Below are 13,284 nucleotides of genomic sequence, written 5' to 3'. Positions count from 1 at the left end.
ACAAGCCCTGAACTGTGCCTTGATGGGCTGTTTTCCTTCAGTAACTGTTCTATGTAGATCTTAATTAAATTTGTTATTAGCCCACTGGGCCAAAACACAAAGAAGTCTTCTGTACTCAGAGAGAATATGAACACCCTGTACGCGCTCTGCAATATCAGCTGCTCCGCATTTGTTACCAGCATGAAAATGCCTATGACAGATGTTAAATAACTGAGGAATGTCAGCATACCAGCAGGAGGGCAATACATCATTCACTGATTTCTGATAATAGCTGTAAACTATTTGAACTCAGGTTACAAAGATTATCTTGATTGTTGCAACATTCGAAGCCTTCTGAGTTTTATTAGTTGCAAAAATGCAACCAAAAGAAAAAAAAAAAAGAGGGGTGGGGGGGAATAACAATTAAACTTTCCTAACTTTTCACTTCAGAGTTGGAGAAAATCAAAGGTGACAGTCACAAGTGGACTTTCCATCAACTGTTAAGTGGAAATAAATCTATGGGAACCTCTAGCTCTCATAAAAAAGCAATAAGCACAAAATGTTGTATGTATCAATGTCACCTGCCTTATTGAAGTAATACAGTCAGCTCTGTAAGACTCTCCTAGGAAACACCCGCTATTGCACCATTGTTGCTGGATGGTGAAATTCCTATTGGTGACATTAGAAGGTTGGTCCTAAATTTTAGATGAGCTGTGAGGAAATCTTTGGTTGTCTACAAAAGGAACGTGTGTGAATAAGGCGTGATTTTTAAGCTTATTTGTATACAGTCGAATATTTTAAACTACATTATAGTGAGAATTCAAAAATGTTTTAGAAGAAGGATTGTGTCCGACTGGAACTACACTTCTATAGGAGAAATGTGTTGGTAGTATCTAATATAGATCCATTGCTTTCTGACTTCCATCAATAAATAAGCAATAATGGGTTAATAATAAATTCACATAGACAAATATATGTGAACCTAAGGTTTTGATAATAATGCTATTGTAAGTATGTTGGTACCAAAGACAATTCTGACGTAACATTTTTCCCTTGCATGTCAGATGCCAAACATGGGCATCTAACATGCCAAGGGCAAATAAAATTGTCTCCCATTCAAGAAAAGCATATGGTTAATTGTATCAGATGAAACATTAGCATTTTATTTCTTTCTGGGTTCTATTACCAGTGTAGGAGCTACACCATCTTCAAAACACAGCACTATCATTGCATTACTATTTCATTTCGTGAAGTTTCATGGAATACCTTATGTTTCCAGTGTTTTACTGGTTCTGACAATGAAATAAAAGTGTAAGAAGCTATAGATTGCCAGGAGCTTGATATGACAGGTTGTTTTTCCTTTTTTAAGGTTTTGTGTTTGTTTGTTTGTTTTTTAAAGGGAGAAAATAAACAAGCAGCTTGCTCTGACTTAAAAACATGGTTGGTGTAGCCCTGGGTTCTGCTGAATGCTGAAACTGCCACTGGTGGATGTACTTAGAGTCAATTTGGAGATGGAGGGCATAAATCATAACTTATCAGCTTCAAAAAAGCGGAGACAGGGTACAGTCTTGCTGCTTTAAGGAGCCTTCCAGAGCAGCTGTTTAGAAATATCTAGATTGTGGGGCTGCTGAGAATTGCTTGCTGCTTTGTTGCCTCTGCATTCGTGTTTAGGGAGATTCCATTGCTTCTTGAGTCCTTGGTAAAATATTCTCAGTAATCACAGGCATTAAGCTAGAGGGATGGTTTAACTACTTGGTTGTGCTTTTGCCTGTAAAACTGACCCCTACTCTTATGTCTCATAAACAAAAACATCCTCATTAATTTCCACCTAAAGAAGGTGAAGTGTGTGCAGTTAAATTTTTTAATTATTTTTTTTTAAGAGATTTTATGCCTCTGAGTGTTAGGATTTCTGTTCAAAACTGGAGAAAGGTGTCTCACTAATACATTACACCTGCAATGAGTATTAGATTTCTTTGGATAGGAAGGTTGTAACTGGAGTTTGCCCTGTTGATGGTTCGGATGTTTACGTGGTCTTTGGTATATTAAAGATCATGCCTATGCTACAAGTTCAGAAGGTTTAAAAGTCTTGAATTTGGCCTAATATAGAAGGCAAAAAAAATATTTGAATTTGTTGTGGGATAGTAAAACTGTTTAATGGAAAGTCACAAAAGAGTTAATGAAGAGTACTGTTGCTTGAGGAAAGCAGGATAGATTATGCTTTAAAAGAAGGCAGAAGGGTTTATATAGTGGAAAAAAACGGTGGGAAAGAATGTCTGACACCACAGATGAGCATAGTTCTTGGTTTGGGAACATGAGCAAAGAATGAAGTGCTGTGTACGCTTTTAACAAGGTTAGCAGGTACTGGCAGATGAGCACATCATTGCAGTGTAAGAGCACACACAGCGTATGCAGTGGAGTGGAAGTTCACACCCTGGCTGACCTCGGGGTAACTTATTCACCTTTGCATAACCCAGATTCGCTCGCTGAATAAGCATGAGTGTAAGCAAGTGCTTTTCATGCTTTGTTGAATTGAGGACTTAATGCCTTTTTACTGCTATCTTACCCTCCGAGAGTGAATTCTGGGAACTCTGGAGTATTTCTTTCAGTTTGCATAAGAAAGCAACGGGTGATTTTTGGTTTTGTTCTTTGACATGTTCTCTGCAGTTGAATTTTAATTCGCACATCCTTGAAATGCCAGAAGGGTGGAAGGAAAGATTTCCGTGGAGGAACCTCAAACATTTTTAAAGTAGCCATCCCTCAGATTAGTTGCTTGAGAACTTGTTACATGTATCAGTTGACTGAACAGGGGCTAGAGGAGAGCGTAGTGATCCTCAGCTGCAGGAGGATTTTAGCTGACTCCATTGAGGAAAAGGCAATGTATTTGGTGTTGCAAATGGAGTGATAAAAGAGTTAGAAAAGGAAAAGCCATTGTAAAGGTTACTGAATCCTTTCTCTTCGCAGCCAGCCAAAAGGAATTGGAGAACTCTGCCATTTGTGGCCTTAGAGCAGGGCTGGTTAGCGGTGCAGAAGGCGATAATCCTGCTCTGTAGTAGAGGCGAACCTTGATAATGGGCTGTATTGCTCAGAGATGATGAAAAAGCTGTTGGAAATGTAGAAATGTTTACCAAGGACTCCTGAAAACAGTCCCTCATCTTGGAACCTTACACGGGGATCCTGCTTTGATTTATTGTACTTTGTCTCTTTAGGAAGACTCTGAAATCAAAAATAGTGCTTTAATTTTAAACTTCCTGCAGTGCCACCCCAAGTTCTTGCATGATCAGAATTAATGCCGGTGTTCTTTTGTTGTGCCTGCTTGTACACTCAGCAGGTTTGTTGCAGCGCTCAGTGTTCTGCTGTTTGAGTCACTGCTGAAGTGGGTAGGATTTAATGATAGGATTGAGAGCTAGCAGTCTCTTGGATTTCAGTAATCAGGAGCCAGATGAAAACAGGCAGTCTTCAGTTTGTTTTCACCTTATCTGTGAAGCACGTTAGCATTGTGACTTCTCAGTCATTACTTTACTTACATTTATTTCTGTTTCCAGATTGAAATTGGAGGAAAGAAGAAAAGAATTGGTACAGAAACTTGAAGAAACTACAAAATTGACGACTTATTTGCATTCACAACTTAGGAGGTGAGACGGTACTGCATCACGTGGAACCTATTTCCAGCAACAGTCTAGTGGATTTGGTTGTCTAAACTTCATTCTTGGGTTTTTCTCTTAGCTGGAGGCTGAACAAAATTAGTCTAATATTTAAAAAATAAAACACAAATATAATAGCTTTAAGTATGTTGCCACCTTGTGAACCTGGCACGTCTCTCTGTTTTCAAAAAGTATTCAAGACTGGTTTGAATGGGTCTTTTTGCATAACTTCTAAAACTGAGTAGGGATACATTTTCTTACTTCACTGTAAATAAATCAGGAATTCTTTAATGGTCAGGACTCAAAATGGTGTCACTGAGGAGACAAAATTGTTTCTCAGACATCTTTGTAAAAGGAGAACTGTAGCCTGTGTAATGACTGGAGAGGCTCCGTGAATACATGGATGGATGGATGTAAATACTTGTGTGAAGAGTTGGTTCTCTCCAACACTGACTTGTGCTTCCTGTAGGCAGAGAAGTACCCTCAGCAGGATATTTTCCTGACAGACGTTGTTTCAAAATCTGATTCTGGCTCTGCGCAATTCATAGTGATAATAAAACAGTAATCAGTTACAGCAACTGTGAACTCAAAATCATTGTTCTGATGGGAATTCTAGTATTTAATGACACATGCAACTTGTCCTAGGGAAGAATTTTTTCTACTTCTGGACTGTACCTTTGGTTATCAAACCGTGTTTGTTGTATTTATTTTAAAAATCATGAATTTGGTCAAACTCCAGCTATGTTAATGTAGAAATCAAAATGGGGTTTTAGGGGGAATAATATTTTTAAGTATTTTATAAAGATCCTCTTGCAAAAAGTTATGCCATCCTATTTGTGGCTTAGCTGTTTCAGTCATCTCATCCAGGCTGTGTGTTGCACATTGGTGCACTTGATTGGTGATTAATTGGTTAAATGTTTATTACTATTTCTTAAAATATATTTTGTAATCTTGTTTGTTTGGACTCGAGTGTCATTTTGTCCTGTTAAAGGCAGCTGTGTAGCCTAGTGGCAAAATTTTTAAAGTCGATAGCTCTGCTGCTGCATTTAAAAGGAGCTGCCTTGAATTATTTTTCCTGACATGTTTTTTCCCAGCAGAGTCCTCCTGAGCCAAGGCAATGACACTCAGCTTTCCAGGCAGAGCTCCTTATCTTCACTTATTAACATGAAAAGATTGCATGTTCATGGCCTGCCATGCTTATAGAAGTGGATTTCCAGCACATGTAGAGCGTGTGTTGTCATACAGATGCAAATTAGCTCTGCTGTGAGTCCTCTCCTTCTGAGAGCTGCCATCTCTCCCAGGTGCTTGGGCAGAGGGAAGGCTGCGCAAACTGTTCTGGAGGTGACAGCAGCCTTCTGCTGTCATAACCTCTCTCCTTTGCTGTGGCACTGACTCCATGAGCACCCACTCCAGGGTGGAGCAGAGCAGCTGAGAGAGCTGCTATCACTGCCAGGCCAGATTGTCAAGGCTGCAGCCTTCTCCAGAAAAAAAAAGGGGCTTTGGGAATAGTCTGTAAGCTGTTTATGTTGTACTGATGGTGTGCAGGTTGGGCACGCTACTCCAAAACAAGTATGGTTGTCTAAAAAGAAAGAAAAACAGAAAAAAGCCCGAAGCAGCATTCTATTGTAAGAAATCATTACAGTACAGCGCCCAGTCAATCTTATCTCTGCTTGTGCTGTTTAGATCAGTAACATCAGTGTACGTCTTTGTTCTTTCTCCGCAGCCTCTCAGCTAGTACGCTATCTGTGTCGTCAGGGAGCAGTCTGGGATCTCTGGCATCCAGCCGGGGATCCCTGAACACATCAAGCAGAGGGTCGCTCAACTCGCTCAGCTCAATGGATCTCTATTATAACCAAGGCGATCAAATAACAGATTTGGACTATCAGTATAAGCTTGACTTCATATTGCAAGAAAAAAGTGGTTACATTCCTTCGGGGCCCATCACTACTATTCATGAAAATGAAGTGGTCAGCTCCCATGGGAGACTGGGTTACAGTGACTCTCCTTCAGCCGCAGACCAGCCCAAACTGACTGAGCCTCCCAAATCCGTGACATCGCTGTCTTCCAGGTCCTCGCTGTCCTCCTTGTCTCCCCCAGGCTCCCCTTTGGTTTTAGAAGCTGCATTTTCTGTTTCTGCTCAAAATTCCCCTCTGCATCACCTCACTACAGACTTTGAAGACTGTGATTTTGCAGGCATTAGTCTCTGTGAGAACCAAATATTATTGGACTCTGAAGCCAGAGCGGGATCTCAGATTCCAACAGACGATAAAGATCTTAATGAAAGCATTAGGCAGCCTCTGTCTTCTCTACATGAAAGAAGTTCAGGTAATTTAAAAAAAAAATCTAATGTCAAAATGTATACATAACATGAAGATTTTGTACAAACGAATGGCTTTTGAGTAGAGAATGCTCCTGTGACTGAAGTGTAGACTGATGGGCACAGATTTGCCAGTGTGGGCAGTCAGTAGTTCTGAAGGACACTACATAACTTGTAGCTTTGGGTGCAGAGACCTATGAGCACCCCATTCCACCCACATCTGTTCAGTAGCTGTTGCAACTTTCTATCCTCAAAAATGACCGAAAAAAACCAAGCTGGATCTTGAAGACAAGAAGGATGCATGGTGTCCCTAGGAATTGTCCGGACATTTGAGGACAGAGCAAAAATACCTTGTGCTATTTTTTAGTAACTTCAAATCAGATACACTGCTTCTTATTGAAGATTAAGTTACAAGCATGGCTTCTCAGTGAAGGAGATTTCTGGGCTCAACAGTTAGAATTTGTGTGTATGTGTCTGTATGTAGTTATTTGAACCTGCTGTCACCAGAAGATCTGCAGTTCATTTTGGATGTAAGCTGAGAAAAAGACAAGTTACCACATGCTATGTTAAGTTACAGTGTTGCTCTGCCTATTGTTAACATGGATTTCATAGCTTTTAGGTTTTTATCCGTGAGTTAGAACAGAGCACCTAAGCTGGTCTGGGCTCCCCTACAGTCTGGGTAACTTCCAAAAGGATGACTCATCCCATCCTAGAACTTGTTCCTCTTTAAGGAAGATGGGATGAATGACACTGTGGGTTATTGAAGTATTGTTGGTAATTAGGTAACATTAACTTTGAGAGGCCATTAAGGCTGCCAAAATGAGCAATTTTGAAAAGCCAGAAATTAATTAAGCTTCCTGTACCACTAGTTTCCAGAGTAAAATGGGCCTCATGGCGAGGCTTTCAGTACATTAGAAGTGAGGTACGGAGCTGGGGTTGGTTCAGTGTTTCTACTCTAATTTCTCTCTTGGAACTGCTGCAATGCTGAGTGGAAAGGTTTTCAGCAAACTCAGCCCGAGGCATAAAACCTGCATGGAATATATCAGCCTAACATATAGGTTGTACAAGGCTATGAATTCAGATACTTCAGAATCTTAATTTGGGAGCAGACAAACATAGCTGAAGACAGTACAGCTAGTAATTTCATGTCATAATCTACCTTGGCTATTTAGACGTAGTGCTCACCAACCTGTCTGTCTGTCTCTGACTTTTCTCTACAGGTGACCCATACATACATTTCCTTCTCTGTACATGTCCCTGCTGTCAGAAACCAAGGTGGAATATCATGTAGTTCTTCCACAGTCAGTCTCTGTCGTTGTCAAAGTCAATTCAGGCTGCTGTGGTAATTCCTAAGGGTAATCAATAAATCATGTCATCACCTTCACCCCTCACATGGTAGGGGGGAAGGGAAAGAGCACTTCATCATCAAGGAAAAAGCATTCCTACTGCCATAAGTAAAAGCACAAATGCAGCAATCAATCATCTAATCTGAAGCCTTAAATTTTAAACATCTTAACAAGATGTAAAGTCATGATTCAGGTGGGGACCATAATGCATACCAACATCCTCACCCCTTGGCAGATAACAGTACTGCACAGGTCCTCAACAAACCGAGTTGCAGAACGTGGCTTTCAGTGAATGCTGCTGCTTCACTGCCTGAGACTAGTGTATGAATAAGGATTGAAGATTAAAGATGAGTAGTAGTTGACAGTAAAGACTCGGGAGAATAAAAATTTTTTGATGATAGAAAACCAGAGGGTATTTTTCATTTCTAGTAGTTACATCACTGGGGAGAGTGCTTCTGTCTGACTTGTGAATATTTAATAAAAAGTAGAAAATCACTTTGCTTGTAGCTGAAGTGTTTCTATAGTGTACAACGTGAACATAGCAAATACAGGTTCGCAGATCAGGATAATGGGAGTTAATAATGAAGATAATGAACGATAATAACTAGCTCAGCTGATACAGGTGATGATAGAAGCATGTATTTTGGAATGGAATAACAGTTGTACATTTTCAAGTTCATCAGTTTGGATATATCTCTAGCCAAAATATGTGGAACCGGTAATACAGTCTCAGAACGTTTAATGATGTGGAACAAAACTACTCTGTGATACTCAGTTAAGGGTCACTGCTTTCAGCTTGACAACTTTCTAAGCTATGCACTTCTCTTTTTCTGACTATTAATCTCTTGGACTGATTTTCATTATTCTTTCTTTTCATAGGTGTTGACTTGTCAAGAAGAGCAGCTAGTCATCTGCTTGCAGAGAAGACAGCTTGTGTATCTGCTGCCGTGTCTGATGAGTCTGTAGCTGGAGACAGTGGTGTATATGAAGCTTCTGTGAAACAGTAGGTTTGAGAATAAGTATTTCCAGCAAAAAATTAAATGTCCCTATAAGCAATTATATACCATCAGCACAAGGAATTTAGAAATGCTGTACAGGTTCTGCCATGTGGCTGTACTGACACTGCTCAGAGCGATCTCTGTTACTGCTTCTTTTATATAAATCTTACGATGGCATAACATTTCATTTGAGTAATTGCTTTGTTAAAAAAGTGGATATTGGAAAGATGAGAAGATCCCCACTTGTAATGTTGGTATAAAAATAATCCAGATTTCAGGGCTTCAGCATTTAATATTCATGATGTACCATGGTGGAGAGGATACAAGAAGAAACGTATTTGCTATTGTCACTTTTTGACAAGACATGACTTCCATGGAATTCTGCATACTTGTTTATACAGCATTTTTACTTTTGGGACAGCAAGAACAATGAACTTTAGGCTGGGTAAGAGAAGACTGGCAAACTGAGAGAAACTGAAAGCTTTATTTTCATCTATGTTTTGGCACATTGTTGGCATTATGATTTTTTTGTTCTTTTGAGTATGTTGAGGGATGTTTTTGCAGGATGCTTACAAAGATGTTGATGCATGTCTTCTGTTGACAGGATTAAATGCTTTTGTTTTAGGACAGATAAAGGTGCGTTATGGTACCATAAATGGGCTTTACTGGCCTCTTGATAAAAGTACTCTTACTTGTGGAGTCTTTCACAAATTAAAATGTAATAAAAATAGATGAGACCAAATACAAAAGCCCAGATACAAAAGAGATTACTCTTGAAGTACTGAAGCCACTTAAAAGTCGTCCTGGGCATCCTACAGCAGGTGTTCCTCATTGGATCAGGTGGCTCCAGAGGTGCCTTCCAACCTCACCCAATCTGTGGTTCTGTGAAAATTCAGCCCTCACTTGACTAAGTGACTGTGATTGAGTAGTTCAGTTCGCTAGCCATTGTTGTCTTTCCACTTCGTTTCAATTCTGAGCTATTGTGATCACAACTTACAGTATACTCTGGTTGTAAGCACAGGTGGATAGAAATGAACAAACATTGGACTAAAAGGCATGGATTTTCTGTAGATCTCTTTAGTTGTCCTCTCCAGTGACTGGTGGGATGGATGGAAAACAGAAAAAATGTTTGTCTTTTCCCTGTCACTATTCTGAAAGAGAGGAAACAATTGCATCCACTAAGCCTATGTACAAAAGCAAGCTATAGGTATTTGCACAAGCTAAGACTTACAGATACCAGGTTTTCTGTGATAGCTCCAGGTGTGGATACTTTCAATTCTCACTGAGTTGGAAGTAGTGAAGTGGTAATGAGTGCCTCTGTATGGTCTGCTTATGTTTAGTAGAAGTGTCTTCATGAGCACTCTGTATGGAATAACAATATGTCAGTGTGCTCCTGAAGCTACGGTACAGTAATTTCCCATTGTATAGACCAATCTTTGCATTGAGTAATTTAGGGCGGGGGGGGGGGGGGAGGAGGAATAAACACACCCTATCTTATTACCCAGCAGCTAGAAAATGAACAGTAGAAGGAAACCTCTGAATGTATAGTCTCAAAATAATGTTGTCCCGTCTCAGTAAGGTATAGGACATCTGTGACATTCTCCACATTTACTATTTTGACCACTGTTCATTGATCTCAACAATCTATTTTAAAAATTAATGAAACACACTAATAGCAGCACATCCTCATTCAAACCTCCCAGAAAACAACTGGAATTTTTTTTGCCACACCGATTCTCTGTAATTCTGTTCTGTACTGGAGTTGCTCTTCAGCTATGAGACTTGAGTCCTTTTGGTTCTTTGAATGGTTCTGAAAACAGGCTCAGAGGAAAGATGTTTCTTGTCTGCACAGAAACTTCTCCATTGTACAGAGCTCCTGTTTCTCAAAGGTTCTCCAAAGTTGTACTTCATATCCAGTTTATGTGTGGTCTGATATTTATTAGAACTTTTAATTTCCAATGTTGTGTTTGGAGTTATTGAGAAGTACTAACCAAGTATAGAAAAATGTTACCACTTGTTCTCTTGCCTGTTAGTCTGACCTGTTTCAGTAATCAGCCAAAGGACTCTGACTCGTGACTGGATTTGTCAAAATGTTCATGCAGCAACTATCTTAAAACAGGAATTGCTATTACGTAGACTGTGAAATTCTCATTTGGACTGCTCGCTGCAATTAAGTTCAAGAGAATATACCTGCATTCTGTGTGTGCCTACCTCAATTATTGCTGAAATCTAAGTATGACATTACTAACTGTTGAGTATTTGCTTGCTTGCCCTAGACCAAATGAAACTGAGGACATTGTATACAGTGAAGATGATGCAACAGCGCTAGAGGCTGCCCAAGTTCAAATAGGACTCAGGTGAGTGACCAGCAAAGAGAAGTTATCTGTTCCTATGTAAATCAATCGTGAACTTTCCTCATATTGTCCTTTCTTTAACAGATATGACCGCAGCAATTCAAGTTTTGTGATAATCATAGTCCAGCTCAGAAATCTTCCAGTGTTTTCTGTTCCCCTTGGCTCTAAAGTGTAAGTAGTAATATGAGAGTACAATAATAAATTGAACAATTTCTCCAAAGAAATGGATTGATTTACTGCTTTACAACACAAAAATATGCATAAAACAAACTGTAGAATTACATCGCTTTTATGGATTCCAGCAATGCTGCAAGAAAATGAAGTTACCAGGAAATTTGCACATTACACTAAAGTGGAATACTTAAAATTTGTGTCAAGGTCATTTTTTGTTCAGTCGAGAAGTTGTAGCTTTGTCACAGTAAAATGTGAGACACCGGTGGACCGAATAACACCTTTTTTTCTTTATTGAAGTGAAAGTAATCACTTGTGTTAAACAAAGACAGTGAACACTTTCTTTTAGTTCTCTGTTTACCCATCAGTCCAGCCTGATGCCAATAAATAACACTCCAATTAACCACCTTTTAAACATAATTGTAATATACTATATCTACTATTTGTACTTCTTTTCTAAACGTTTCCTAACTGTATCACTTAATCTGCTAAAATGGCTACTTTTAGTAGACCATGCAAGTTGTTCAGCTACATTATGTGAATACCACAGACAGCAGCATTACTGGGATTACATCGCACTGCCACTTAGCGTTGGGATCAATGTGTCGAAAGGCTGGATTCCTGTTCTCCAGGCAATACTTGCTAACCAAGCAATTTACTCGTTCTTACTCATTATCCCAAGAAACCAAGCGCAACTGAGGAATAAAAGCTAGGTCCAAATTCAGGTTTGGGAGAAATTTGATTTTGTTAATCTAATTTCTTCTGGTTTATTTCATGTAAAACTGAATTTTTAGTAATGCTAACAGTATATATATAAAGTCACCACCATAAAATATATTAATATAGTACTACAAAACTGGGGAGAATAAGTTTTTTTCCAGAAAGTTTTTTCCAGAATAGTTTTCCACTTGTTCTTCCTGCTCTAGCTGGCTTTATTGCATTTTCCTTTTCAGTACGTGTCAATAATAAGGAAAGCCAACACCAGAAATAAGTTAATGCAAAGGCACAGAAAAGATGCAAAACAGTTCATGTGCTCTGCTTATCTGTTTGAGGCCTTGTGCACTAGGGATATAGAGCTACAAATTACATGAGGAATGTCTTTCATTCATTGAACTACTTGTAAGGGGAGACCTGCAAGCTTGCTGTTACTGCTTTTATTCACATAGTATTCATTCATAGTTGTTACATAAAGAGAATGCAGCTACGCACCAGTTAGAAGATACTTCTGTACTTGTTTAAGCTTTGAAGCTGCATTCTTCTAAATCTCATTTCTTGTATTACATACCTTAAGCAGCTACAGCCCTGGATATTTTCTTCCTCATTTTTCTTAGTTTCCTGTTTTCTTTGGAGTTTTGTTTACCTTTTTAAAAGATTGAAAAACATGCCACTGCTTTCACTGCTGCTCACACTGTTCTGAGAGTTTAATTTTTACCTCTACCGGAATTTCTTTTCATTTATTTTTTAATTAACATTAAGGTTCTTTTTCCTCCTGTCTGCAACATGGTCTTCAGTGTGTGTTCACAGTGCCAAATCAGAGGATAAATTTGGATAGAGGCAGAAACAGCTACCTCTTTTACTCCTACCTTCCCAGAGGCAGAAATTCTTTTTGGGAAATGTTTGTACAAGAGAAAGATGGGACTTTCTCAGCCCCTTCTCTCTTTTTCACCTCTTTTCCATGTCTGATTTGTTGCTGTTTCATTTTCTCACCATGCAGTCCTTTAGACAGCGGGGTCAAGTTCTATCACTCATCATCAACAAGTATTAGCATAAATACAGGTAAAGATTTTGTTTTGTTTCCGACAGGTATATTAGAGTAGCAGTACTTCCATCCTCAGCTGATACCAGCTGTCTGTTTCGCACAAAAGTTCATCCTGCCATGGAAACCATTTTACTCAACGAGATATTCAGAGTTGCCATTTCCCAAGGAACGCTGCTACAGAAGACACTGAGAGTAGATGTTTGTGCCGTCAGTAGAAGCTGTCGTGAAGAATGCTTGGTATGCAGTTTTACTTCTGGCTTTTTTTTTGGCATACTTTTGTTTGTAGTGTCCCCTTGTATTCTGATGCTCAAGGCCACCAAAATTTCACAGTAATTGCTTCAGAATTTTTTCTCCTTATCATGGTTGTTGCTTTAATACTTCAGCTTTCTCTGAAATACCAGATACCCAATTTAGTCCTGGATGGACGTTTCAGGAGGTGGTTTGATAATTCTAACACAGCATTACTGTAAGCTTTTTAATTACAGGCTGGTACTGCAGCTTTGCCATTTTAGATATTAAAATATTTTAGACTTCATTGCAACATTACACTAACACTAGATTTTAAAGTGAAAGCCGAGAGCCATAGTATGTCCAAACAAATCAATGCTAACCCTCTTTATCAAAACTTGTCACAAAGAACAAACTAAATTTAATTTTTGTACATTGTTGTAGAATAAAAGTTAACCTTTTTCATTTTTATGATCTGTAGAAATAATAAA

General features: G+C 39.0%; 1 protein-coding gene across 5 annotated transcripts in view; it reads left to right on the top strand.

The window, feature by feature from the left end:
• The window catches only part of WWC2 (WW and C2 domain containing 2), a 90,116-nt gene that overhangs the window by 57,400 nt on the left and 19,432 nt on the right, over nucleotides 1-13,284 (top strand). For all 5 annotated transcript variants that reach the window (XR_002438942.1, XM_021397426.1, XM_021397425.1 and 2 more), the window contains 6 exons: nucleotides 3,522-3,611; nucleotides 5,344-5,945; nucleotides 8,163-8,286; nucleotides 10,558-10,638; nucleotides 10,720-10,806; nucleotides 12,610-12,802. Coding sequence is in view for 4 of the 5 variants with exons in the window: in XM_021397426.1 (XP_021253101.1) it covers nucleotides 3,522-3,611; nucleotides 5,344-5,945; nucleotides 8,163-8,286; nucleotides 10,558-10,638; nucleotides 10,720-10,806; nucleotides 12,610-12,802 (1,177 nt within the window). In the remaining variant the exon portion in view is untranslated. The remainder of the gene's footprint in view (nucleotides 1-3,521; nucleotides 3,612-5,343; nucleotides 5,946-8,162; nucleotides 8,287-10,557; nucleotides 10,639-10,719; nucleotides 10,807-12,609; nucleotides 12,803-13,284) is intronic.

The sequence above is a fragment of the Numida meleagris genome, chromosome 4 (assembly GCF_002078875.1).
Source record: "Numida meleagris isolate 19003 breed g44 Domestic line chromosome 4, NumMel1.0, whole genome shotgun sequence".
Lineage (NCBI taxonomy): Eukaryota > Metazoa > Chordata > Aves > Galliformes > Numididae > Numida > Numida meleagris.
Note: the sequence above shows the minus strand (reverse complement) of the source record. Positions and strands in the feature narration are given on the sequence as shown.